Source organism: Carcharodon carcharias, chromosome 10 (assembly GCF_017639515.1).
Source record: "Carcharodon carcharias isolate sCarCar2 chromosome 10, sCarCar2.pri, whole genome shotgun sequence".
Taxonomy (NCBI): Eukaryota; Metazoa; Chordata; class Chondrichthyes; order Lamniformes; family Lamnidae; genus Carcharodon; species Carcharodon carcharias.
Genome location: NC_054476.1, coordinates 152,031,062 through 152,058,504, shown reverse-complemented (window position 1 = coordinate 152,058,504; position 27,443 = coordinate 152,031,062). Strand labels below are relative to the sequence as shown.

Here is a 27,443-nt window from a genome sequence, read left to right as displayed (position 1 = left end):
GCCTTTCGAAAGGAGTAACCTGTACGTTTTGTAGGTGGTGTAGTCAGCGCACTTTACCAGGCGTCCTCAGGTTATCTTTAACCTTGCCTCGGTACTTAAAGATTTTGGGTAGCTCTTTTCTCTTTTGTAACAGGCACAATGTAGTAAACTGGTATCTAAAGCTAAACACTCATGTAGTCCCCATCACCCTGCCTCTTTAATCTGCAATACAGTTTCTGTTAGATTAAATAAATTCTATAATTATGCAGAATTAGTCACCTACAGGTACAATAACTTGGGGCCAATAGTAGACAACCTGCTCCCTCCCCCACCCCAACACAACATTCAACAGCATGTGGGAGAGTAACAGTGGGATATGTAAATAAAGTGTAGCGTCCACTTAAGACTGTGGAGTACTTACAGGGAGCTTGACTACATTTTATTGGGTAGCATAGTGATGGCTAATGGGAAGGTTTGATAGCGGAAGGTTTGATAACTATGTTTCCACTTGTGGGGAGAATACAACTAGGGATTCAAAAGTCACAAATAAATCCAACAGGGAATTCAGGAGAAACTTTTTTATGCAGATGGTGGTGAGAATGTGGAACTTGCTACCATAACGAGCAGTCAAGGTGGATAGCACAGATGCACTTAAGGGGAACTCAGGTAAACCTGTGAGGGAGATAGGAAATAGAAGGAGATGTTGATAGGGTGAGATGAAGCAGTGTGGGAGGAGACTCATGTGAAGCATAGACCAGTGGGGCTGAATGGCCTGCTTCTGTTTTGTGTATAAACTCAGTGTAACTTGACACTGCTGGTCTTGAGTGCCAATCTCACCATGCTGTGTTGTAAAATTCCATAAACTTGGCAATTCATTGTGGATAAAAGCGAGCTTGTGAGCTGTTAGATTGGTTTAGAAACCCAGGGAGTCCATCCTACACGTGAATGCACTCCCACACATTTGACTCTTGACGCCCTCTCAAGACACCTAGCTGGAGAGCACCCACCACCACCTTAATAGGAGATGGGTAATAAGTATTGCCCACGTCCAACGATCAGTAGCAATGCTGCTGTGATCTAGGAGTACAAGGATTGGGTTTGGACAGTTGACTGATACCAATGTTGTTTCTGTCCGAGCAGTTGTCATACAGTATTGGTAAGGAAGGGGAAGTCTATCCACTCGAACCACCCCCACTTCCTAAGCAAGCAGTGCGACTCCTGTAGGCTTGCAGTGGTGTGTCAGTGGCTCAGGGCAGTCCGGTGTGGGAGGGCACAAGCATTTCACCGTGCCATTAAAGTTCTGCTCTAGTACCGTCACCACAGTGGGAGCTCTATGTGACATCGCTGCCCCAAGAAGGCCTCAAACCCATCAACCCAAATGACTCTGTGCTAAAGGGCTACTGAGAGAGCCCATACATGGTAAAAGATTGGCGGGAAATTCAACTTGCCACAGTGGGCTCACTCCATTTGGTCTGGACCAGCGGTGGTCAGGTCATCACGACATGACAGAACAGGAACAACATAAAGCAGGCAGGCTGACAATGGTTAAGGGGGTCTTGTCCTTTTTATGTCCCATGTGACATTTTTAAAGAGGCTTGTCATCTTGTTGGTTGGTGGGAGGGGCGGGGCTTGGGGGAGAGAGACGGTGGGGGAGGCACGGAGAGGAAGTGGAGCAGGTCCAGGTTTCTCCATCAGGCCTCAAAGGTTCCCTTCAGATCCTTTTAATGTCCTCAGGAACCAGTGCATGATACAGAGTAATGACTTCACGCTCATACGATGTGAGCTGCAGGATAATTAGTGGAGGTTTCGACAAGATGACACAGACCCTTTAAATAAAATTGTGTGGGCCTCGTGATTTGTTTTAAGGGGAAGTGGGGGGGTGGGGGGTGGGGGGGGGGGGGGGTTGGTGTGGGGGGCGATGTGAGAGGGGAGGGGCGAGGTGTGATAGTGGGTACAGTAAAACCTGTCCTAAAGGTCACCTAGATTAAAGTCACCTGTCTTAAGCAGCCAGTTATTCTCAGAACCAACAAATTTCTAATTTAATTAAATAGGGTCTGCACCCGGATTAAACAGCCACCTGCTAACGTGGCCACAACCACTGGTAAAAATGACAGGTAAGCAATGTAAGTAAATTGGAACCTGCATCTAACTTGTTGCCCTGATACACGGTCAGTATCTCTGTCCTTGGGGGGGGGGAGGGGGCTGGGCATAAGGACCTTATCTTCTCGATTCTTCTCCCCCACTTCACTCCCCTGACTCAGGACTCCTCAGCCCACCTGCCTCAAAGCAGCCTCTTTGGTTCAGGCCTGAAGGTGACCGTTTGTTACAGGTTTCACTGTAAATCGGATTGGAAGCATCCCTTAGCAATATTCGTTATTCCACCTTTACCTCTAAGCAAATGGCCTGGGTTGTGTGTGCGGGCCTCCCAATTCTCATCGAATGCATTGTTCGACCACTACTTGCAAATTTGCCAGCTCCAAATCGCATTGAAATTCGTAGCCGGCATTTGGAAGAAAGGGCTAATTCTGACCGTTGGCTGAATGCTGGTTTTCCCGCTCCTTTTTAGTGATGACACCATTACGGCCACAAGAGCGACGACCAAATTTGGAAAGGCCCACCTGACCTTGAACCAAGTTAGTTCAGACGTGACATGGCCAAGCTGTAGGTCAGAGATAACCTCAGGGTGGGAAAGGGGCTCCTGAAAGTTAGTCAGTCGGCTGTCTTGGGATTGAACAACTTGAGACGCTGCCTTGCAAAATGAGCGTACATTAACACAGGAAAACACTGATGTTGTGATTAGAGATGTGACAAAGGCGGGGATGTCGAATGTTGTTTCGTTGTCGCTTCATTCCAGGCACCCATTTTGACATTACCCAGTTGATTTTTTTGTTTTGTTTTTTTCCCTCACCCCCACCCCACCCCCACAACTGCCTCAGAAAGATTGATTTAGTTTCATCACAGTCTTCACATTAAGAGAATTCCCTTCTTGAGTGAAGCATCCATGAACTGCAGCACTTAATCTCCAGGTTTGGGCAGGTGTTATGACGGTATTTCCAAATTCATTGACTCAGACTTCAATTTAAAATTAAATCTTAAATTCTGAGAAGCCACTCATTTTAAGCCAACAATCGAAATTTGGACTCCTGAGGGGACGCTGCTTCAGAGGTTTGTGCACGCTGCCTCCTGCCTTCCAGTGAGGGTACAGCGAGGTGACTCCTAGCCATTTCCCTCAGGTCAACCACAGACTATGTGACGCCATTAACTGGAGCAGTTCGGAAGCAGGAGGGCCAACAGAACCTTGGTTGTCAAAGGTTTGAGGTTAAAGAAGGGGCCTGTTCCTCCTCGGGATTTCAAAGTTTCACTTGTCTGGGGATCTGACAGCAGAGCATGTCACGTTTTCTCACTGAATAGACACAAGCACATTTGGGTCCGCCAAGGCGGGAATTCTAAAGCCTTTTGAACATCTCTAATCGTCGTACATTAAGTGTTGATGCGGTGTTACTGAGGACATGGTGAGGGTGGGGTGGGGGTGGGGGAGGGAGCGGGCAGTGGTGAAATTAGTCTCCAGTGATTGTGAACAACAAAGCCACTTTTATGCCACAGCCGATCTTTACCATTGACTTCAGTTCAACCAGGTGAGGGGGGGTGTGGGTGGGGTTGTGGGAGTGTAAACTGGGCTCACAATTCACTATTGCCCATTTTACACTTTCTCCAAAGACTAGTTTCACTCCCAATGTTTTGAGTGTACTCTGGGATAAGCTTTTCTCCCTTTTTGCTGACACTCCCTTATGATAACGATTTATTTCTCCTTGTGGGCATTATTATTTTTTTTTGCATTTCACTCCCTCCACCGTTTGCAAAAAAAAGATTTCCCAACTCGCCATCCCAGAAGGTAGGAGAGCTGCAGAGGTTGAGAAACTTTAGCCCAGCACCCCACCCCACCCCCCCCCCCCCCCCCCCCACCCCCCACCCCCCCCCCACCCCCACCGCCCCGCCCAGCCCCGCCACCCCCACCCACCCTGGAAAATGACCTGTTCCCTCACAAATCCCTAGACTGTCCTAGAACTGTCGACTTTTTGTGTTTAGACTCTGGATATTGTTCACTGTAGCTGCCATTTTATTAACATGCTGTGTAGTAGAACTCTAGCTCCTTTGTAGTTTGCATGGGATGTGAATGCTGTCTCAACACGGCCTGATCTAGAGATTGTTATTTCTGCATGAGCATCAGATCTGATGTGACGGAAGGTGACAACGTGCACCTATGGTCTCTGTGTTGGATGACTGTGTTCTTTTGGGGATGGGTGGTGTTGGGGAGGGGTGCGGGTGGTGGGCTGTGGGGTGCCTCTGAGCTTCTTAGCAGTAGTAACGGGCTGACTATCTATCGTAAGTACCGCTGTTGTCTTATCGCATGGCCTTGGACTGAGTGTTAGAAAATGGGGCCTTAGGCTGTCGTAGTGTTTGGCTTTGATTTTGTGCATGCTACGCTCGTGCCTCATACCCAGCTCTATTCTCTACACACCAGTCCTGAATAGCTACAGTGCTCAACCGAATTATGGCGCCCCTGCTTCCCCAGCAGGCACCAACCCACCGCGGCCTGGTGGATTCCCTGGAGCCAACAGTCCAGGCCCGGTTGCTGATATTTATGGTACAGCCAGCCAAGACTCTGGTGTCGGTAACTACATGAGCGCTACCAGTCCCCAACCCGGCTCTGGCTTTGGACACAGCATTGGGGTAAGTGAGTTTTTGATTCACCCCCTTTCCTCTCTGTTTTCCTCCATCCATCCATGCTCTCCCCCATCGCCTTTGTCTCTCTCTCTCCCCACTCTACCCCCTTCCCTGCACTCCCTTTTTCCACCTTTGCCTAACACAAGCATTTGGTCTGAAACTAAAAACTTAAAAAGACCTAAAGAGCTGAGAGACAATCCAACCCTAACCTCTGACCAAGGCATTATCCCTCGGCAGATCTTTCACGAGGCCAATGTTCATCAGGCCTGTCTCCTTGCCCAATATTAGAGTCATGAAGCACGTGGCTCATCTGAGAATTTGACAAAAAAAAACAGACTTGTTTTAAAGTTTTATTTTAAATTGAAGACTGAAGAGTAACAATCTAGTGTCAGACCATTAATGAGGTGGTGGGGGGGGCTAAGATTTCTGAATGAGAGGAACACAAATACAGCCTCAGATATTTATAAAATGCCACATAAATTTGGCGAGCCTCCTAAAGGCACGATGACTCTGTTGCTGATTGTTCCTCCTTACCTCCCCTTTACCAGTCGTCACGGCTCAAACGTTCTTCCCCGTTGGAACCCATGCAGGGTTTCGCCATCGTGCTGACAGCAAGGTCAGAGGTTAGGCTGGTTTTCATCTGGAGTGTGTTATCTGTGTCTCCTGAGCAGCTGATGTTGTTAAATTTTCATTTTTTTTTTGTTTGGTGTAAAGAAGTAAACTTTAACAGAAATTGTTCATTTGAAAGGCGGGGGTGGGGGGGGGTGGGGGCTGAAAAAATGGGAATATTGCACTATTTTGAAAAAAAAAGTGTAAGCGATATATTTTCAGTGTGTGTGGATTTTAAAAGTTCCATTACGTACATTTTGTCCTTTAGCTGTTAAGCCATGTAACAGTAATAATTTTCATATCCAAGGCACAGACGTCCTGTACAGGTATATAAGAGAAAGTCCTCGAGGTACAGTTAGGGCACATCATCCTAGTGTGGGTGAATCACAATGTCACACTCCAGAAGGTTCAGTAACTCTAATAATTAATACTGAATGTTTGCTGTTTAACTTGCAGTTTTTTTTAAAATTAAATGCATGGTTAGCATTATTCGCTTAAAGAAAGTGAAACAGAAATATTTCTGTCTGAAAACTGACACCTGAATCTCGCCCGTGTAGCAGAAAGTGAGGCATCGAAAGTGTCACCCTCAACAGGGCGGTGGGTGCCTCAGATATCACATTCCATAGGACGGGGGCACATTCGACGTTACACACAACCAGATCGGGGAATTGTTAGATGTTACACACAGCGGGACAGAGATATTAAACATATTGTAGGCCAGAAAACCAGTGCCAGTTTACTAGACAACACCACCAGGATCAGACTTATATAGTGGGATTGCACATATGGGTATACGCTAAAGCTGTTTTTGACCTCCTTTAAATAGCCCCTGTGACACTGTGGCCCCCATGTTGTAGCTGTATAAAATTGCAGGGGGCCATGTGATCTTCATGAAGAAATGTAGAAATGCAGAAAAAGCCACAATCCCCAACACCAATCTCAAAACGCCAAGTCCCTGTAATATTTACCGTAATTTGGAACGTTTGAATTAGCAAGGGGCAGAAATGCTTTTGTTGCATTTTCCTTAAGGCTAATTTAATGGATGATCTGATACTGTGTGCAGCATGTCTGGCTGGAAGATTGCCTTACTGATGATTCTAGTGGACAGTGTTTGCGTTGGTCTGTGGAGGCTGTGATGCTTTCCCTTCATCCAGTAATTGTTTCTGCCTCCCTGATGGTGTTTGATTTTCTTTTTTTTCCTACCCCTTAACTGTGCCCTCTTTGCCTCTCCTGAAGATGGTGACTCATGTTGGGTATGGTTCCACTGGAGGCGGTGGGGGGGTACCTTAATCGAGCAGCACTGATTTCTTGCCTGCCTGTCTTGTTTGACTGTGGATATGGTGGTCCACGCCTCCCTTAGTGTCCGCACCCATCCACTTTCCAGTGGGATTGTGTAAGAAGTGATGAGGATCCGGAATCTTGGTTCGTTTTCTTTTCCCGAAACTCCCTGGGCGCTGATCTCCACCCTCATCCCTCCCACACCTCCAGCCCCTCAAACTGAGACCTCTGATTTTAATCCCTTTAACTTTCCCCTTCATCTTTCTGCATTTCCACTGAATGTGGAACTGTTCCTACTTTTTGGTCAGTGCAGCAAAGAATACTGGCCACCTAACCCCACCGCCCACCACCACCACCACCACCAACCACCGTGCCCGCACCCCCCCCCCCCCCCCAACCACCATCACCATCCCCCCAGCCCATGAGACAGCCTCCTTTCCCAGATGACCCAAATAAGGCCTTCCAAAACAGGCTTCTCAGAAAGAACCTGTATGTGTTTGCTTGTCAAGTGTTGAGCTTTCCTGCTCCAGATCGCACCCAACAGCAGCCAGCAGCTACCCCCGTTTCTCATGTAAGTAGATAATAAAGCCTCCTCGGGTACCACATTCATGCTCAGTTATCATGCGATTAGCTCACCTCTTTGATCCCATCCTTTACCAAAATTATCTTTGAAATAAAGCTAAGACTCAAAGTGAACCTCCCTGAGGTTTACATAGAAGTAGCCTGACCTGTTGTTGCGAATAAGAACGTAAGAAACAGGAGCAAGTGTGGGCCACACAACCCTTCGATTCTGCTCCGCTGTTCAATAATCTGGTCTGATCTGCCTCCCGATCATAAATTTCCATCTCGTTCCTCATGCCCCCTAGTATCCAAATATCTATCAATCTCAGCAGCCTTGAATACACTCAATGACTGACCGTCCACAGTCCTTTGAGAGTTCCAACGATTTGCACCCTTCCATGTGAACAGGTTTCTTCTCATCTCAGTCCTAAATGATCCCTAGTTCCAGACTCCCAAGTGAAGATAAATGGTAGCTACCCTGTCAAGCCCTCTCGGAATGTTGTACCTTTCTTTGAGATCAACTCTCATTCTTCTAAATTCTGGAGAATAAAGGACCATTCGACTGAATTCTGATCCAGCCAATATAGACCAATGAAATGAAATGCTGTAGCTTTGGAGTTGAAACTCGCCTCTTAACTGTATGTGTTTGCGTCAAGATGCTGTGCTCTAACATTAGATGTGTTGGCATGAATCCATATGAATCCTGAGGAGAGGCTGTCAGTCCTGGTAAGGTAACACTTTGCAAAGCCCCAGCATATTACGAACTGGGGTCATACGATGCCTTGGCCCTGAAGACATCCCATGGTGTACCAGTGTATGACACCGCACCTGAAATTCCTCTCCCAGCCTTTTAAGTGGGCCTTAGCCCATCTACTTTGCCAGTATTGAAACATAATGCTGAAATAACAGAGCGTGGAATTTGAGTTGAGGTCACCGTCTACTTGCATCCCACCTGTGCCCTTTCAGGATCTGCACTTTCTAAATTCTGAACTTCGTGGCAGCTCGTGGGGCTGAGAAACAGCTTTATCGTGCCCCTTCACCCCTGTTGCTATACCCCCCACCCACCCAGGGAATGGACAATTTATCTTGACTTTGACTTTGGCCCGTCAGAGATTAATTTTCGCTCTGCCCATCATGAATTAAAACACCAACGCATTTTGAGCTTTACTGAAGCCTCACCGGGCTAAAGACGCTGCCCAATTTGACACTGAGCCTTGTGGAGCAGAGAAATCCCTGTCCTGAATGTGCAGCCCTCAGCCAGCATAACAGTGTAGGTGCTACGATTTACCTGGGTAAACTGGGCTCCAGCCTCTGATGACTGTCCAGTGACCTCTCCTGGAGAACTGTGCATGGCGAGTGAGGGCAGGAATGGGGATCAATCAGAGCAATGGCTCATGAAATGGCCAACACTTGTCATCTATGAAGAATGGACCTCTCGGCCAAAGTGTTGGAGGGTGTTTGGCACCCTGCTCCAATATGAGATACAAGTCATTCAAAAAGAGGGGAGAATGGGAAGGAGGGGACCAGAGAACAGCAGTAACAGCAGCAAGCTTTCTACATCATCAGCTCCTCACCCAGAAAGCCTATAGTTCAATAATTACCCCCAACAACCAGGCCTAAATGTATTTTTTTTTAAATATTCATTCATGGCATCGCTGGCTAGGCCAGCATTTATTACCCATCCCTTGAGAAGTCTATAGACTGTCTTAAGAAGATGTACATTCCAGAATGAGTTGCCCAATTCTGTAAACCCACAAGTGCTAACAAACCATGGGAGTACAAATTGGGGAGAAAAGATGAGGGCAGAGTGGGGATTGACAGCCTCTCTAAACTGTGATGCAATGAAGAACCAGTCAATTTGAACACAGTATGCTCCTGACCCAGACCGCAATGTGCCACGTCTCCAATATATGTGAGCTTCAAAACTTGATTTGTGTGTTAGATATTTGTTGCTTTTATTAATCCTTAAACAGAGCTCCAGGCCCTTAATATAGAGGGGTGCAGGTCCCTAACAGAGAGAGGTGCAGGTCCCTAACAGAGAGAGGTGCAGGTCCCTAACGTAGAGAGGTGCAGGTCCCTAACGTAGAGAGGTGCAGGTCCCTAACGTAGAGAGGTGCAGGTACCTAACGTAGAGAGGTGTAAGTCCCTAACGTAGAGAGGTGCAGGTCCCTAACGTAGAGAGGTGCAGGTCCCTAACGTAGAGAGGTGCAGGTCCCTAACGTAGAGAGGTGCAGGTCCCTAACGTAGAGAGGTGCAGGTCCCTAACGTAGAGAGGTGCAGGTCCCTAACGTAGAGAGGTGCAGGTCCCTAACGTAGAGAGGTGCAGGTCCCTAACGTAGAGAGGTGCAGGTCCCTAACGTAGAGAGGTGCAGGTCCCTAACGTAGAGAGGTGCAGGTCCCTAACGTAGAGAGGTGCAGGTCCCTAACGTAGAGAGGTGCAGGTCCCTAACGTAGAGAGGTGCAGGTCCCTAACGTAGAGAGGTGCAGGTCCCTAACGTAGAGAGGTGCAGGTCCCTAACGTAGAGAGGTGCAGGTCCCTAACGTAGAGAGGTGCAGGTCCCTAACGTAGAGAGGTGCAGGTCCCTAACGTAGAGAGGCGCAGGTCCCTAACGTAGAGAGGCGCAGGTCCCTAACGTAGAGAGGCGCAGGTCCCTAACGTAGAGAGGCGCAGGTCCCTAACGTAGAGAGGCGCAGGTCCCTAACGTAGAGAGGCGCAGGTCCCTAACGTAGAGAGGCGCAGGTCCCTAACGTAGAGAGGCGCAGGTCCCTAACGTAGAGAGGCGCAGGTCCCTAACGTAGAGAGGCGCAGGTCCCTAACGTAGAGAGGCGCAGGTCCCTAACGTAGAGAGGCGCAGGTCCCTAACGTAGAGAGGCGCAGGTCCCTAACGTAGAGAGGTGCAGGTCCCTAACGTAGAGAGGTGCAGGTCCCTAACGTAGAGCGGTGCAGATCCCTAACGTAGAGGAGTGCAGATCCCTAACGTAGATAGGTGCAGGACCCTAATGGAGAGAGTAACAGATCCCTAATGGAGAGAGGTGCAGGTCCATAACGTAGAGAGGTGGAGATCCCAGCATGGAGAGGTGGAGATCCCAGCATGGAGAGGTGGAGATCCCAGCATGGAGAGGTGGAGATCCCAGCATGGAGAGGTGCAGATCCCAGCATGGAGAGGTGCAGATCCCAGCATGGAGAGGTGCAGATCCCAGCATGGAGAGGTGCAGATCCCTGCATGGAGAGGTGCAGATCCCTGCATGGAGAGGTGCAGATCCCTGCATGGAGAGGTGCAGATCCCTGCATGGAGAGGTGCAGATCCCTGCATGGAGAGGTGCAGATCCCTGCATGGAGAGGTGCAGATCCCTGCATGGAGAGGTGCAGATCCCTGCATGGAGAGGTGCAGATCCCTGCATGGAGAGGTGCAGATCCCTGCATGGAGAGGTGCAGGTCCCTAAGGGAGAGTGGTACAGATCCCTAACGTAGAGAGGTGCAGGTCCCTAACGTAGAGAGGTGCAGGTCCCTAACGTAGAGAGGTGCAGGTCCCTAACGTAGAGAGGTGCAGGTCCCTAACGTAGAGAGGTGCAGATCCCTAACGTAGAGGGGTGCAGATCCCTAACGTAGAGAGGTGCAGGACCCTAATGGAGAGAGTAACAGATCCCTAATGGAGAGAGGTGCAGGTCCATAACGTAGAGAGGTGGAGATCCCAGCATGGAGAGGTGGAGATCCCAGCATGGAGAGGTGGAGATCTCCGCATGGAGAGGTGGAGATCCCAGCATGGAGAGGTGCAGATCCCAGCATGGAGAGGTGCAGATCCCTGCATGGAGAGGTGCAGATCCCTGCATGGAGAGGTGCAGATCCCTGCATGGAGAGGTGCAGATCCCTGCATGGAGAGGTGCAGATCCCTGCATGGAGAGGTGCAGATCCCTGCATGGAGAGGTGCAGATCCCTGCATGGAGAGGTGCAGATCCCTGCATGGAGAGGTGCAGATCCCTAACGTAGAGAGGTGCAGATCCCTAACGTAGAGAGGTGCAGGTCCCTAACGTAGAGAGGTGCAGGTCCCTAACGTAGAGAGGTGCAGGTCCCTAATGTAGAGAGGTGCAGGTCCCTAACGTAGAGAGGTGCAGGTCCCTAACGTAGAGAGGTGCAGGTCCCTAACGTAGAGAGGTGCAGGTCCCTAACGTAGAGAGGTGCAGGTCCTTAACGTAGAGAGGTGCAGGTCCCTAACGTAGAGAGGTGCAGGTCCCTAACGTAGAGAGGTGCAGATCCCTAACGTAGAGAGGTGCAGGTCCCTAACGTAGAGAGGTGCAGGTCCCTAACGTAGAGAGGTGCAGGTCCCTAACGTAGAGAGGTGCAGGTCCCTAACGTAGAGAGGTGCAGGTCCCTAACGTAGAGAGGTGCAGGTCCCTAACGTAGAGAGGTGCAGGTCCCTAACGTAGAGAGGTGCAGGTCCCTAACGTAGAGAGGTGCAGGTCCCTAACGTAGAGAGGTGCAGGTCCCTAACGTAGAGAGGTGCAGGTCCCTAACGTAGAGAGGTGCAGGTCCCTAACGTAGAGAGGTGCAGGTCCCTAACGTAGAGAGGTGCAGGTCCCTAACGTAGAGAGGTGCAGGTCCCTAACGTAGAGAGGTGCAGGTCCCTAACGTAGAGAGGTGCAGGTCCCTAACGTAGAGAGGTGCAGGTCCCTAACGTAGAGAGGTGCAGGTCCCTAACGTAGAGAGGTGCAGGTCCCTAACGTAGAGAGGTGCAGGTCCCTAACGTAGGGAGGTGCAGGTCCCTAACGTAGAGAGGTGCAGGTCCCTAACGTAGAGAGGTGCAGGTCCCTAACGTAGAGAGGTGCAGGTCCCTAACGTAGAGAGGTGCAGGTCCCTAACGTAGAGAGGTGCAGGTCCCTAACGTAGAGAGGTGCAGGTCCCTAACGTAGAGAGGTGCAGGTCCCTAACGTAGAGAGGTGCAGGTCCCTAACGTAGAGAGGTGCAGGTCCCTAACGTAGAGAGGTGCAGGTCCCTAACGTAGAGAGGTGCAGGTCCCTAACGTAGAGAGGTGCAGGTCCCTAACGTAGAGAGGTGCAGGTCCCTAACGTAGAGAGGTGCAGGTCCCTAACGTAGAGAGGTGCAGGTCCCTAACGTAGAGAGGTGCAGGTCCCTAACAGAGAGAGGTGCAGGTCCCTAACAGAGAGAGGTGCAGGTCCCTAACAGAGAGAGGTGCAGGTCCCTAACAGAGAGAGATGCAGGTCCCTAACTGAGAGAGATGCAGGTCCCTAACTGAGAGAGGTGCAGGTCCCTAACTGAGAGAGGTGCAGGTCCCTAACTGAGAGAGGTGCAGGTCCCTAACTGAGAGAGAGGAAGGTCCCTAAGGGAGAGTGGTACAGATCCCTAATGTAGAGAAATGCAGATCCCTTACGTAGAGAGATGCAGATCCCTAGCGTAGAGAGATGCAGATCCCTAACATAGAGAGATGCAGCTCCCTAACAGAGAGAGATGCAGCACCCCTAACAGAGAGAGATGCAGCACCCCTAACAGAGAGAGATGCAGCACCCCTAACAGAGAGAGATGCAGCACCCCTAACAGAGAGAGATGCAGTTCCCTAACGTAGAGAGGTGCAGGTCCCTAACGTAGAGAGGTGCAGGTCCCTAACGTAGAGAGGTGCAGGTCCCTAACGTAGAGAGGTGCAGGTCCCTAACATAGAGAGGTGCAGGTCCCTAATAGAGAGAGGTGCAGGTCCCTAATAGAGAGAGGTGCAGGTCCCTAATAGAGAGAGGTGCAGGTCCCTAATAGAGAGAGGTGCAGGTCCCTAATAGAGAGAGGTGCAGGTCCCTAATAGAGAGAGGTGCAGGTCCCTAATAGAGAGAGGTGCAGGTCCCTAATAGAGAGAGGTGCAGGTCCCTAATAGAGAGAGTTGCAGATCCCTAATAGTCAGAGGTGCAGATCCCTAACGTAGAGAGGTGCAGGTGCCTAACGTAGAGAGGTGCAGATCCCTAACGTAGAGAGGTGCAGATCCCTAACGCAGAGAGGTGCAGATCCCTAACGCAGAGAGGTGCAGATCCCTAATGCAGGGAGGTGCAGATCCCTAATGCAGAGGTGCAGATCCCTAACATTGAGAGGTGCAGATCCCTAACATTGAGAGGTGCCGATTCTTAACATTGAGAGGTGCCGATCCTTAACATTGAGAGGTGCCGATCCTTAACATTGAGAGGTGCCGATCCTTAACATTGAGAGGTGCCGATCCTTAACATTGAGAGGTGCCGATCCTTAACATTGAGAGGTGCCGATCCTTAACATTGAGAGGTGCCGATCCTTAACATTGAGAGGTGCCGATCCTTAACATTGAGAGGTGCCGATCCCTAATAGAAAGAGGTGCAGATCCCTAATAGAAAGAGGTGCAGATCCCTAATAGAAAGAGGTGCAGATCCCTAATAGAAAGAGGTGCAGACCCCTAATAGAAAGAGAAGCAGATCGCTAATAGAGAGAGGTGTAGGTCCCTAATGTGGGGAGGTGCAGATCCCTAACGTAGAGAGGTGCAGATCCCTAACGTAGAGAGGTGCAGATCCCTAACGTAGAGAGGTGCAGATCCTTAACATTGAGAGGTGCAGATCCTTAACATTGAGAGGTGCAGATCCTTAACATTGAGAGGTGCATATCCTTAACATTGAGTGGTGCAGATCCTTAACATTGAGAGGTGCAGATCCCTAATAGAAAGATTTGCAGTTCCCCAATAGAGAGAGGTGCAGATCACCAAAGTAGAGAGGTGCAGGTCCCCAGCGTAGAGAGGTGCAGGTCCCCAACGTAGAGAGGTGCAGGTCCCCAACGTAGAGAGGTGCAGGTCCCCAACGTACAGAGGTGCAGGTCCCTAACGTAGAGAGGTGCAGGTCCCTAACGTAGAGAGGTGCAGGTCCCAAACGTAGAGAGGTGCAGGTCCCTTACGTAGAGAGGTGCAGATCCCTAACGTAGAGAGGTGCAGGTCCCTAACGTAGAGAGGTGCAGGATCCTAACGTAGAGAGGTGCAGGTCCCTAACGTAGAGAGGTGCAGGATCCTAACGTAGAGAGGTGCAGGTCCCTAACGTAGAGAGGTGCAGGTCCCTAACGTAGGGAGGTGCAGGTCCCTAACGTAGAGAGGTGCAGATCCCTAACGTAGAGAGGTGCAGTTCCCTAACGTAGAGAGGTGCAGGTCCCTAACGTAGAGAGGTGCAGGTCCCTAACGTAGAGAGGTGCAGGTCCCTAACGTAGAGAGGTGCAGGATCCTAACGTAGAGAGGTGCAGGCCCCTAACGTAGAGAGGTGCAGGTCCCTAACGTAGGGAGGTGCAGGTCCCTAACGTAGAGAGGTGCAGATCCCTAACGTAGAGAGGTGCAGTTCCCTAACGTAGAGAGGTGCAGGTCCCTAACGTAGAGAGGTGCAGGTCCCTAACGTAGAGAGGTGCAGGATCCTAACGTAGAGAGGTGCAGGTCCCTAACGTAGAGAGGTGCAGGTCCCTAACGTAGGGAGGTGCAGGTCCCTAACGTAGAGAGGTGCAGATCCCTAACGTAGAGAGGTGCAGTTCCCTAACGTAGAGAGGTGCAGGTCCCTAACGTAGAGAGGTGCAGGTCCCTAACGTAGAGAGGTGCAGGTCCCTAACGTAGAGAGGTGCAGGTCCCTAACGTAGAGAGGTGCAGGATCCTACCGTAGAGAGGTGCAGGCCCCTAACGTAGAGAGGTGCAGGTCCCTAACGTAGGGAGGTGCAGGTCCCTAACGTAGAGAGGTGCAGATCCCTAACGTAGAGAGGTGCAGTTCCCTAACGTAGAGAGGTGCAGGTCCCTAACGTAGAGAGGTGCAGGTCCCTAACGTAGAGAGGTGCAGGTCCCTAACGTAGAGAGGTGCAGGTCCCTAACATAGAGAGGTGCAGGTCCCTAACGTAGGGAGGTGCAGGTCCCTAATAGAGAGAGGTGCAGGTCTCTAATAGAGAGAGGTGCAGGTCCCTAATAGAGAGAGGTGCAGGTCCCTAATAGAGAGAGGTGCAGGTCCCTAATAGAGTGAGGTGCAGGTCCCTAATAGAGAGAGGTGCAGGTCCCTAATAGAGAGAGGTGCAGGTCCCTAATAGAGAGAGGTGCAGGTCCCTAACGTACAGAGGTGCAGGTCCCTAACGTAGAGAGGTGCAGGTCCCTAACGTAGAGAGGTGCAGGTCCCAAACGTAGAGAGGTGCAGGTCCCTTACGTAGAGAGGTGCAGATCCCTAACGTAGAGAGGTGCAGGTCCCTAACGTAGAGAGGTGCAGGATCCTAACGTAGAGAGGTGCAGGTCCCTAACGTAGAGAGGTGCAGGATCCTAACGTAGAGAGGTGCAGGTCCCTAACGTAGAGAGGTGCAGGTCCCTAACGTAGGGAGGTGCAGGTCCCTAACGTAGAGAGGTGCAGATCCCTAACGTAGAGAGGTGCAGTTCCCTAACGTAGAGAGGTGCAGGTCCCTAACGTAGAGAGGTGCAGGTCCCTAACGTAGAGAGGTGCAGGTCCCTAACGTAGAGAGGTGCAGGATCCTAACGTAGAGAGGTGCAGGCCCCTAACGTAGAGAGGTGCAGGTCCCTAACGTAGGGAGGTGCAGGTCCCTAACGTAGAGAGGTGCAGATCCCTAACGTAGAGAGGTGCAGTTCCCTAACGTAGAGAGGTGCAGGTCCCTAACGTAGAGAGGTGCAGGTCCCTAACGTAGAGAGGTGCAGGATCCTAACGTAGAGAGGTGCAGGTCCCTAACGTAGAGAGGTGCAGGTCCCTAACGTAGGGAGGTGCAGGTCCCTAACGTAGAGAGGTGCAGATCCCTAACGTAGAGAGGTGCAGTTCCCTAACGTAGAGAGGTGCAGGTCCCTAACGTAGAGAGGTGCAGGTCCCTAACGTAGAGAGGTGCAGGTCCCTAACGTAGAGAGGTGCAGGTCCCTAACGTAGAGAGGTGCAGGATCCTACCGTAGAGAGGTGCAGGCCCCTAACGTAGAGAGGTGCAGGTCCCTAACGTAGGGAGGTGCAGGTCCCTAACGTAGAGAGGTGCAGATCCCTAACGTAGAGAGGTGCAGTTCCCTAACGTAGAGAGGTGCAGGTCCCTAACGTAGAGAGGTGCAGGTCCCTAACGTAGAGAGGTGCAGGTCCCTAACGTAGAGAGGTGCAGGTCCCTAACATAGAGAGGTGCAGGTCCCTAACGTAGGGAGGTGCAGGTCCCTAATAGAGAGAGGTGCAGGTCTCTAATAGAGAGAGGTGCAGGTCCCTAATAGAGAGAGGTGCAGGTCCCTAATAGAGAGAGGTGCAGGTCCCTAATAGAGTGAGGTGCAGGTCCCTAATAGAGAGAGGTGCAGGTCCCTAATAGAGAGAGGTGCAGGTCCCTAATAGAGAGAGGTGCAGGTCCCTAACGTAGAGAGGTGCAGGTCCCTAACGTAGAGAGGTGCAGGTCCCAAACGTAGAGAGGTGCAGGTCCTTTACGTAGAGAGGTGCAGATCCCTAACGTAGAGAGGTGCAGGTCCCTAACGTAGAGAGGTGCAGGTCCCTAACGTAGAGAGGTGCAGGTCCCTAACGTAGAGAGGTGCAGGACCCTAACGTAGAGAGGTGCAGGTCCCTAACGTAGAGAGGTGCAGATCCCTAACGTAGAGAGGTGCAGTTCCCTAACGTAGAGAGGTGCAGGTCCCTAACGTAGAGAGGTGCAGGTCCCTAACGTAGAGAGGTGCAGGTCCCTAACGTAGAGAGGTGCAGGTCCCTAACGTAGAAAGGTGCAGGTCCCTAACGTAGGGAGGTGCAGGTCCCTAATAGAGAGAGGTGCAGGTCTCTAATAGAGAGAGGTGCAGGTCCCTAATAGAGAGAGGTGCAGGTCCCTAATAGAGAGAGGTGCAGGTCCCTAATAGAAAGAGGTGCAGATCCCCAATAGAGAGAGGTGCAGATCCCCAACGTAGAGAGGTGCAGGTCCCCAACGTAGAGAGGTGCAGGTCCCCAACGTAGAGAGGTGCAGGTCCCCAACGTAGAGAGGTGCAGGTCCCCAACATAGAGAGGTGCAGGTCCCTAACGTAGAGAGGTGCAGGTCCCTAACGTAGGGAGGTGCAGGTCCCTAACGTAGAGAGGTGCAGATCCCTAACGTAGAGAGGTGCAGATCCCTAACGTAGAGAGGTGCAGGTCCCTAACGTAGAGAGGTGCAGGTCCCTAACGTAGAGAGGTGCAGGTCCCTAACGTAGAGAGGTGCAGGTCCCTAACGTAGAGAGGTGCAGGTCCCTAACGTAGAGAGGTGCAGGTCCCTAACGTAGAGAGGTGCAGGTCCCTAACGTAGAGAGGTGCAGGTCCCTAACGTAGAGAGGTGCAGGTCCCTAACGTAGAGAGGTGCAGGTCCCTAACGTAGAGAGGTGCAGGTCCCTAACTGAGAGAGGTGCAGGTCCCTAACTGAGAGAGGTGCAGGTCCCTAACGTAGAGAGGTGCAGGTCCCTAACGTAGAGAGGTGCAGGTCCCTAACGTAGAGAGGTGCAGGTCCCTAACAGAGAGAGGTGCAGATCCCTACTATAGCAAGAGTAAAGATCCCTAATACACTGAGGTTCTGGTCGCTATTTGGAGTAGGCAGTTGTGGCATGGGGTTGTAATGATCCCTCTGGCAAATATGCTAATCCTTTTGTATTTATATCAATTTATATAGCAAGATACTGGCTCTTAAATAGATGTCCATTTCTAAGCTAACATTGCAACTGTTAATCACCTTGATTATTGTGAGAAATTGTCTGTAAGAAATGTATTATGTAGCTAAACCTCCCTTTCTCTAGATCGCAGAGTAACTGTGAATGACGAGGGAGAAAGGTGTTATTGATGACTGTTACCTTAGGTGATGAGTTGGTATGGAGTTTGGTTTAAAATAACATCCTTCCTGAACAAAAGGGTTGAATAAGTCAGAGGAAAATGGTTAAAATTAAGGGGATACTGGGATAATATTATTCACAAATTGGATCACTGAAGCTTACCAATCCATGTAGATTCTCTGAGCTTTTGTGAAGGTTTTCCTCATTTCCCTGAAACTTGTTGAGTTATTTTCAGGGTGGTCAGTTAGGAGAAAGATGATTTGGATAAACCACTTCTTAATTGACCCAACACAAGGTCACTTCCTGTAGCTAAATCATCGCTCTTCTGGTGTTTGCAAGTTTCTTTTAAAAAAAAGAAACCAAGAAAAAGAGAAATGTTTCCTTGTTTGACTATGTATTGAGCACTGACAGACCTAATAACTGTACGATTTTAGGGCCCCTTGATTGCGACGGCATTCACAAACGGATACCATTGAAAGCAAACAGGTGGTTGGTTGGTTGCCATCTCAGGTTTGAGGTATTACAATTATATATATATTTTTTTTTTCCATCCCATTTCTTTCCTTGCTTTTCCTAAGGTAGCTAACCCCTGTCGAGACACACATTTCCATCTTCTCCTATATTCCTTATTCATTTATTGTCATTCTCCTACTGCTTAAGCTGTCCCCTGTTATACGGTGTGGGGAGAGAGCACCTTGTAGGCGTCAGGTGCCATGGCGGGTCAGTGTTCTCTGGTGCCCGGGTCTAAGTAGCGTCTGGACAGAAGGGGCCTGTGGTTGTTTCGTCTCTGAAAGAGGATCGAAAGAAAGACTAACATTTTTATATAGCGCCTTTCCAAACATCAGGACACCCCATAGATCTTTACAGCCAATGAAATACCTTTGAAGTGTCATCACCATTGTAACACAGTAAATGAGGCAGCCAATTTCTGCACAGCAAGCTTCCACAAACAGCAGGGGCAGGATAGTCTTTTCTCAGTGATGCTATCTGAGGGATAAATATTGGTCAGGACCAATGTGCCTTTATAGTACGCAGGCGATTTGTTTAGGGGCACGGCCCCTTTAAATGTTTTTGTTTGGTCACACATGCGTGGTAACTTAAAGGGACCACCTTGTGTGCAGCATGCACGGAAACCTTTGGCCAGGGCGGTACGGACACTGAGAATGACTGGCTTGGGGATTCTTGAGGCGCTCTCGAGCAGATACAAGTCCACAGCGCAATAATTACTGTAAAATTTGGCACATATTACCTCAGCTAGCAAATGCACTAGCCGGTGTATGAGGAAAGTAATTCAAAGTAATGCAATGGTGATGTAATGGCCCCACTGACATAAAAGATTCCATGATGCTACTTCAAAGTAGAGAAGCTCTCCCCGGTGTCGTGAGCCAGCATTTATCTCTATAAACCAGCGTCACAAAGAACAGATTATATGATCGTCACCTCATTGCTGGTTGTGAGGGATTGTTCAATTTGGCTGTTGCAGTTTCCTACATTACAACAGTGACTTTTTAATTTATTCTTTCATGGGATGTGGGCACCGCTGTTAAGGCCAGCATTTGTTGCCCATCCCTGATCGCCCTTTGAGGGCAGTTAAGAGTCGGCCACATCGCTGTGAGTCTGGAGTCACATGTAGGCCAGACCGGGTAAGGATGGCAGATTTCCTTTCCTAAGCCACATTAGATGGATTTTTACAACAATCAATGATAGTTTCACAGTCACCATTCCTGAGACTCGTTTACTAGTTTGATTAATTAATTGAATTCAAATTCCACCAGCTGCTCTGGTGGGATTTAAACCTCTGTCCCCAGAGCATTAGCCTGGGCCTCTGGACCTCAAATATACTTCACTGGCTATAAAGTGTTTTGCGATGTCCTTCAGTTGCGAAAGCCACTGTACAAATTCTTTCTTTCTTCTTTCAATCTCTACCTGTTTTGCTCTCCGCTTTCTCTTTTCTTAGTTTGACAACTGGCATAAACATTGTATTTGTTATGTTAAAAAAAAAAGTTTGCACTTTGGACCCTGCGTAAAGAAGGTGCTGGGAGTTCCCCAGCTGAGTAGGTGCGTGCACAATGCTGAGTTATATTGAAACACAGAGATCAAGAAAGCCCTAAGTGTTTCCCATCAGTCGTATTGGTAATGGAGAAACATTCCCAAGGTCAAAGGACACTGCCAAGGTTAATGGTCATCACCAAGGTTCAAAGACTTCACCGAGCTTATAGAGTAGAAAGGAAGATCAGAAATAGTCACCAGGTGAGGTAAAGATTGTTTTTTTGGTGGAGGAAGGTTAGGAATTCCACAGTTTTAAATAGGTGACTGACAGGAGGAAGGAATGGGTTGGCTGGAGCTTTTGAGGAGCAGGATAAAGAGAGGAAACTTTAAATACAGCGGCATAAATAAAATAGTAAAAGATAAAACTGATTATGATGACAGGGAGTCAAGGTCAGTTCTGCATTCGGAGATCTAATCCAGGATGAGGGATGGCTGCACTACAGTTGCACGTTCCAGATTAAAGAATGGGAAGAAATTTCCCCCAGGGCCTATTTTCAGAGCCACCCTCCCTATAGACACATTCCTGCTCACAAATATTGTCCCTTTAAGGAAGGGAACCTACTGTTCTTACCCACTTGATCAATGATTTCAGAAAGAAATTGGACACGCATTTGAGGGAAGTAAACTTGCTGGGCTAGGGGGATAGAGTGGGGGAATGGGGCTGACTGAATTACTCCACAGAGAGCCAGAATGGGCTTGATGGGCTGAATGGCCTCCTTCTGTGCCATTGTGACTCCAAGTAGCGGAATATCTATGTCCATCTCCTTTGCCTTGTGTGCCTGAGCTGTGCTGGTGGAAGTTATGGGTGTTAAGGCTGGCTGTCGAGGGCAGAAGACCAGTGAGGGTGTAAAGAAGTTGGAAAAATACTGTTGAGGAGAAAAATGGTTTTCCTCGCTGATGGTACATTTTTCGAGCAGGTCCCTATAAATTTCTGTTCCCAGCTCCCATCTTGGAATTGCCAGCAGCAAATGGTTGGGAATTAATTGATGGAAAGCCCAGCATGGGCCATCAAGTTCCTGAACTCCAATTTATGTAAACCCGCCCTTCCTGTATTTTACATGAATAAGCGGCACAGAAGTCCAGCAAGGTGATGCCTGCCCCACTTCTAGCCTTTGTGATGTGCTGAAAGTAGTATGAGGGAAGACGAGAGAATTGTCCCACACTGCTAAGTGAGACTGCCTTCCCTGCTCCTCAATGAAATGATCAGAAGCTCACTATTTCCTCCACCCCTTTCTCTACTTCCCAATGTGCATGCAATCATGAGTAACCGCTTCTATTCCCTGACCTAGAATAGTTTTAGAAAGTTTTGAATATCTTTACAGTTTCCCAAATGACTCAGTTGTTGTCCTGCTCTGTTGTGCCCACCAGGTTTGTTGAGTTTTCCTTCCAGCGTCCTGACCATTGATTTCCAGGTCCATTTGGTCTCCTCCTTGCTTCCTGGCCCAGTGAGTGTCCTGGCTCACTCCTGTCCTTAGTTTATTCACTCTTCTGGTTCAGTGGCCGTCGTCACTCAGCACACGTCTCTCACTGTCCAGACTCAATAAGTGACAAGTGAGGCATCTCTCAGTCTCCTGGCTTAGGCTTGTTTTGTAACTTGACTAAGTGTCTGCCTGCCCTTCTGGATCACTTTCTCTATGCTGGTACAGTCCTAGATCTGCTGGTAAAACCACCGCAGTGGATGCATTTGTTCTGGACTACGTTGGAACCTTTATTTCCTATATACCATTCTTTTACCCCACTGCAATCATCTCCTTCCTGGAGTGATTTAAGAGCAACACTGCCTGTACTGGCCAGAGGAGGATGGTGCAATACAAGTATCACTAAAATCCCCAAAGCCCATTCACTAGTTTAGGGGAGATGGTGGCACAGTGACAGTGTCACCGAGCTAGTAATCCAGGGGCCCAGGCTAATGCTTTGGGGACAAGGGTTCAAATCCCACCACGGCAGCTGGTGAAATTTAAATTCGATTGATAATCTGGAATTGAAAAGCTAGTCTTAGTGTTGGTGACCATGAAACCGTTGTCGATTGTCTTAAAAACCCATCTGGTTCACTAATGTCCCTTTGGGGAACGAAATCTGCTGTCCTTGCCTGGTGTGCCCTACACGTGACTCCTGACCCACAGCGATGCGGTTGACTCTTAACTGCCCCTCTGAAATAGTGTGGCAAGCCACTCAGTTCAAGGGCAATTAGGGGTGGGCAACAAGTGCAGGCCTTGCCTGCAATACATCCCACAAAAGAATTTTAAAAATAGTCACAATTGTGAATTTCTCTATCTCCCCCATGCTCGTGACCATCCGAAGATGGGACTGACAAAGCTTGGGCCTCCACTTTTGTGATCTCCCACATTGATGCCCACTCTGCAATGCTAAAGAACCCCACTTACCTCCTCCTTGTGCTTCACTGACTCTGTAAAATAAATCCAAACCACAGCCATCGTTAGTCATCAAGTCCAGCCTTTGCTTTTCACTTGCAACCCCAGGTAACCAAACTCTGGCAGCTGCAGAGTAGCGTGGGATGCATGTACCGTCATAGGATGTAGCCAGTAAACTCAACTGGCCGAACTTAATCAGGCGCCGGCCACCCCCACCCCTGCCATTTTTGTAGTTGAATTCAGGACCGTTGCCCTGAATTTGAAGCAGGGCTCCCATGCTTTAAAATATTTACAGTTGTTGCTGCGTAGCCTTCATTTTCAGCTTGCAGTAGCTGTCTGGTGAAACAACCAAGGTTTTGCTCCCCCCATCTGCAAGCCTCAATTAGAGGAACTCTGTCTGCACTGCATTTAACGGGGGACTGTTAAAAGGTTTTGACACTGTACAGTCAACATATAACGAGGACCTTGCGATAATGCCAGGAGCTAACGGTGTACGAACGAATGGTACAGCACAGAAGGAAGACCATTCGGCCCATTGCACCCGTGCCAGTCCTTTGAAAGAGCTATCCAATTAAAAACGCTCATCTCTCTTATTTTAGTAGAGGTGTCAATGCAATTATTTAAGATGTCGCAGCTGCAGTAGGGGGCAGAAATGTTAAACCAAAGCAAAATATGTTCATACACTAGTTGTCACCTGGTGTCATTTGAGGGTCAAAGCTCTTTGATTAAAGTGTTTTAATATACTGGGCAGGAAACAAATTAAGCACATATCAAACTGAAATTCCCTTCATGTGTACTGGATTTGTGTGCACTATAATGTATTAAGCTCATTAGGAACACATGAATAGTAGTTTAAAAAATAAAAACATGAAGTCATTTGGATAATGAAAGTGCTATGCTTCATAAATTATCCTGTCCCTAACTTTGGCTTAATTGCCACTTCTTTAAAATCTTTGTGCCAGGCTGCTCAGAGGTTGAAATTCCAGATGAAGGATTACTGGGCAGGGAAACAAACAGTAAAACTCGGGAAATGTACTGCTCTGAGCTTGTGCACCTTAAAATGGAACTCCAGTTCAGACCAGTACCAGCCATTTCCAAGTTTTACCGTTTCTTCCTTCTGGAGCTGGGTTTACATTAAGTCAGCAAACAAGAGATTTTAAAGGGGAAGGAATATCTGAGTGTGGCCGTCTTACAGTATTCCTACCTGTGATTATCTGGGTGAATTTTACGGCACATTCGTGGTAGGGGATGGGGACGGTAAAATGCGGTGAGTCATTCAAAAGTCCGTTGACTTCGGCGGGACCATAAAACCCCACCATTGTAAAATTCCGCCCAAGGTCTCAGCCGCACCTTTGGGGGGGGTTGGGGTGGGAAGGTGTTGAGTAGCTGCAATGAGATGTTCTACCATCCCCCAGGGGGCAAGAAGGAAAACCACAAGACAGGGCCAAACCAAACCTGATATGTGCGCTGATGAGTGGCTGGGCACTAACAGAGAATATTGCCTAATTATTGTGGGGGACATGGGAAGGGAGGAAACTAGCTACTGCAGTAGGTGAGATAAGAAAAGTATGGAGCAGTGATTGCGCCATTTTACCTCTGGGGGTCCGATGAAGCAATCCATCAGGTAGCCCAAGCTGTTTTGAACATTGATTCCTGAGTGTCTCCTAGTGGTTAGTGAGCTCCACATGGAACTGTAGTGGGAGGGACAATCAGGATAGCTCACCTGGCAACAGTCTTATCAGACCAAGAACTGTAGTGGGAGGGACAATCAGGATAGCTCACCTGGCAACAGTCTTATCAGACCAAGAACTGTAGTGGGAGGGACAATCAGGATAGCTCACCTGGCAACAGTCTTATCAGACCAAGAACTGTAGTGGGAGGGACAATCAGGATAGCTCACCTGGCAACAGTCTTATCAGACCAAGAACTGTAGTGGGAGGGACAATCAGGATAGCTCACCTGGCAACAGTCTTATCAGACCAAGAACTGTAGTGGGAGGGACAATCAGGATAGCTCACCTGGCAACAGTCTTATCAGACCAAGAACTGTAGTGGGAGGGACAATCAGGATAGCTCACCTGGCAACAGTCTTATCAGACCAAGAACTGTAGTGGGAGGGACAATCAGGATAGCTCACCTGGCAACAGTCTTATCAGACCAAGAACTGTAGTGGGAGGGACAATCAGGATAGCTCACCTGGCAACAGTCTTATCAGACCAAGAACTGTAGTGGGAGGGACAATCAGGATAGCTCACCTGGCAACAGTCTTATCAGACCAAGAACTGTAGTGGGAGGGACAATCAGGATAGCTCACCTGGCAACAGTCTTATCAGACCAAGAACTGTAGTGGGAGGGACAATCAGGATAGCTCACCTGGCAACAGTCTTATCAGACCAAGAACTGTAGTGGGAGGGACAATCAGGATAGCTCACCTGGCAACAGTCTTATCAGACCAAGAACTGTAGTGGGAGGGACAATCAGGATAGCTCACCTGGCAACAGTCTTATCAGACCAAGAACTGTAGTGGGAGGGACAATCAGGATAGCTCACCTGGCAACAGTCTTATCAGACCAAGAACTGTAGTGGGAGGGACAATCAGGATAGCTCACCTGGCAACAGTCTTATCAGACCAAGAACTGTAGTGGGAGGGACAATCAGGATAGCTCACCTGGCAACAGTCTTATCAGACCAAGAACTGTAGTGGGAGGGACAATCAGGATAGCTCACCTGGCAACAGTCTTATCAGACCAAGAACTGTAGTGGGAGGGACAATCAGGATAGCTCACCTGGCAACAGTCTTATCAGACCAAGAACTGTAGTGGGAGGGACAATCAGGATAGCTCACCTGGCAACAGTCTTATCAGACCAAGAACTGTAGTGGGAGGGACAATCAGGATAGCTCACCTGGCAACAGTCTTATCAGACCAAGAACTGTAGTGGGAGGGACAATCAGGATAGCTCACCTGGCAACAGTCTTATCAGACCAAGAACTGTAGTGGGAGGGACAATCAGGATAGCTCACCTGGCAACAGTCTTATCAGACCAAGAACTGTAGTGGGAGGGACAATCAGGATAGCTCACCTGGCAACAGTCTTATCAGACCAAGAACTGTAGTGGGAGGGACAATCAGGATAGCTCACCTGGCAACAGTCTTATCAGACCAAGAACTGTAGTGGGAGGGACAATCAGGATAGCTCACCTGGCAACAGTCTTATCAGACCAAGAACTGTAGTGGGAGGGACAATCAGGATAGCTCACCTGGCAACAGTCTTATCAGACCAAGAACTGTAGTGGGAGGGACAATCAGGATAGCTCACCTGGCAACAGTCTTATCAGACCAAGAACTGTAGTGGGAGGGACAATCAGGATAGCTCACCTGGCAACAGTCTTATCAGACCAAGAACTGTAGTGGGAGGGACAATCAGGATAGCTCACCTGGCAACAGTCTTATCAGACCAAGAACTGTAGTGGGAGGGACAATCAGGATAGCTCACCTGGCAACAGTCTTATCAGACCAAGAACTGTAGTGGGAGGGACAATCAGGATAGCTCACCTGGCAACAGTCTTATCAGACCAAGAACTGTAGTGGGAGGGACAATCAGGATAGCTCACCTGGCAACAGTCTTATCAGACCAAGAACTGTAGTGGGAGGGACAATCAGGATAGCTCACCTGGCAACAGTCTTATCAGACCAAGCATCAGGTGCACCAAGTCCACCTGGATTTGCACTTAGACAACATTCTCTCCCTCTCTCGGTTACTCATGAAACATTTTTCCTGTAGCGCAAACTACTGTGTATCCTTCCTTCCTGAATTCTCGTGCATCCTCAGTAGCATTTTAGCCTCTTTTTCTTTGTAGTTTACATACCCTCGCGTTTTCCTGTGCTGTTGTTTAAATAGCAACTCGACGTGTTCGGCGATGTGAGCTAACCTTCTTCCGCTCTTCTCCCTCTGACCCCTCCCGTCGATCTCCCCTCACTCTTACCCTTCCTCCTCCCTCTCGCCACACCCTCACCTCCGCAGAGTTTATCAGGAGCTCCATGCAAGACTGGCCGAACTTTCTGACTGGTCCCAGATTCAGGTGATGTCATCAAAGCGAAGAGGAAAACTTTAACAAAAACACACACAAACGAGCACTACATCATCACCGAGCAAAGAAAACTGGAGGTGGCACTCTGTGGACTAATTGATTTTTTAAAAAGAAAAATTAAATTGCATCATCTCAGTGGTCTACTGTATTATAATAATCTTAGGGTAAAAAGAAAATGGCATTTTAAATGATTATTAATAATAATAGTCTTTTTAGTGTTTTTTGATTTATTTTGAAATTTATTTGAATCACAGATATTATTTTTTCCCTGCTATTTGTGTTATGGGTAGTGACGTAGTTCTTAGACTGTGTATAATATTTCTGACACCATTAATCCTGCAATGTAATCTCTTCAAACTTTATGTGTGCGTGTGTGTGTGTGAGCGTGTCATTTTGACTGGGAAAGAGCCCTGTTTTAGTTCATAAGAGCCTTCCTCCCAGATTTTATGAATTCTGAAGAACTGTAGGTGTTTGAGGAGCGGGTGAGGGGGGGTGTTGAGTTGGGGGCAGGGTTGGGGGGGAGGGTGGGGGGGGTGGTGTGGGGCGGGAGTGGTGCGGCTCAGGTAAATGACAAACAATGTGAAGACCGACAAAGGAAATGGTGGAAGATTCTAGCACAAGTGCTGTCTCCTTATGGGGAGGTTACTGCCTAGAGCCAGTGAAACAGGGCAATGGGGAGTCTGTTCTGCTTTAAATGTTGTTGTCTAGAAGGAGCGGAAAAGTAGCCTGACTAACAATCAGAAATAAATCTATTTTTTTGTTCTGCAACTGTATCTTGTTTAGCTCCACTTTTGGCAATAAGGTCAGGACTATGAGATTTATTTTCCAAGTCCTTTTTCTATAAGTACTGTTTTCACAGGTTTGTGTTTAATTTTGGGTCATCATTTAAAGCGGTGATTATAGTATAAGGTGTTTTATTATGTTGTTGAAGTTGTGAAGTCTCAAATACTGTAAATAACGATTCCAAGTGGCTGCATATATTCTATTCAAAGAGAGCGATTGAGATTGAGAAAAAGAGAGAG

At 48.7% G+C, this 27,443-nt stretch overlaps 1 protein-coding gene across 13 annotated transcripts in view; it reads left to right on the top strand.

Annotated features, from left to right (window-relative positions):
• The window catches only part of msi2b (musashi RNA-binding protein 2b), a 522,720-nt gene extending 495,813 nt beyond the window's left edge, over positions 1-26,907 (top strand). For 5 of the 13 annotated variants that reach the window (XM_041197718.1, XM_041197721.1, XM_041197716.1 and 2 more), the window contains 4 exons: positions 2,031-2,093; positions 4,502-4,710; positions 18,347-18,429; positions 26,355-26,907. In XM_041197718.1, the coding sequence (XP_041053652.1) occupies positions 2,031-2,093; positions 4,502-4,710; positions 18,347-18,388 (314 nt within the window). In that variant the 3' untranslated portion in view covers positions 18,389-18,429; positions 26,355-26,907. The remainder of the gene's footprint in view (positions 1-2,030; positions 2,094-4,501; positions 4,711-18,346; positions 18,430-26,354) is intronic. The other 8 variants (XM_041197725.1, XM_041197724.1, XM_041197719.1 and 5 more) reach the window with 4 other exon arrangements.
• Positions 26,908-27,443: the final 536 nt, after the last annotated feature.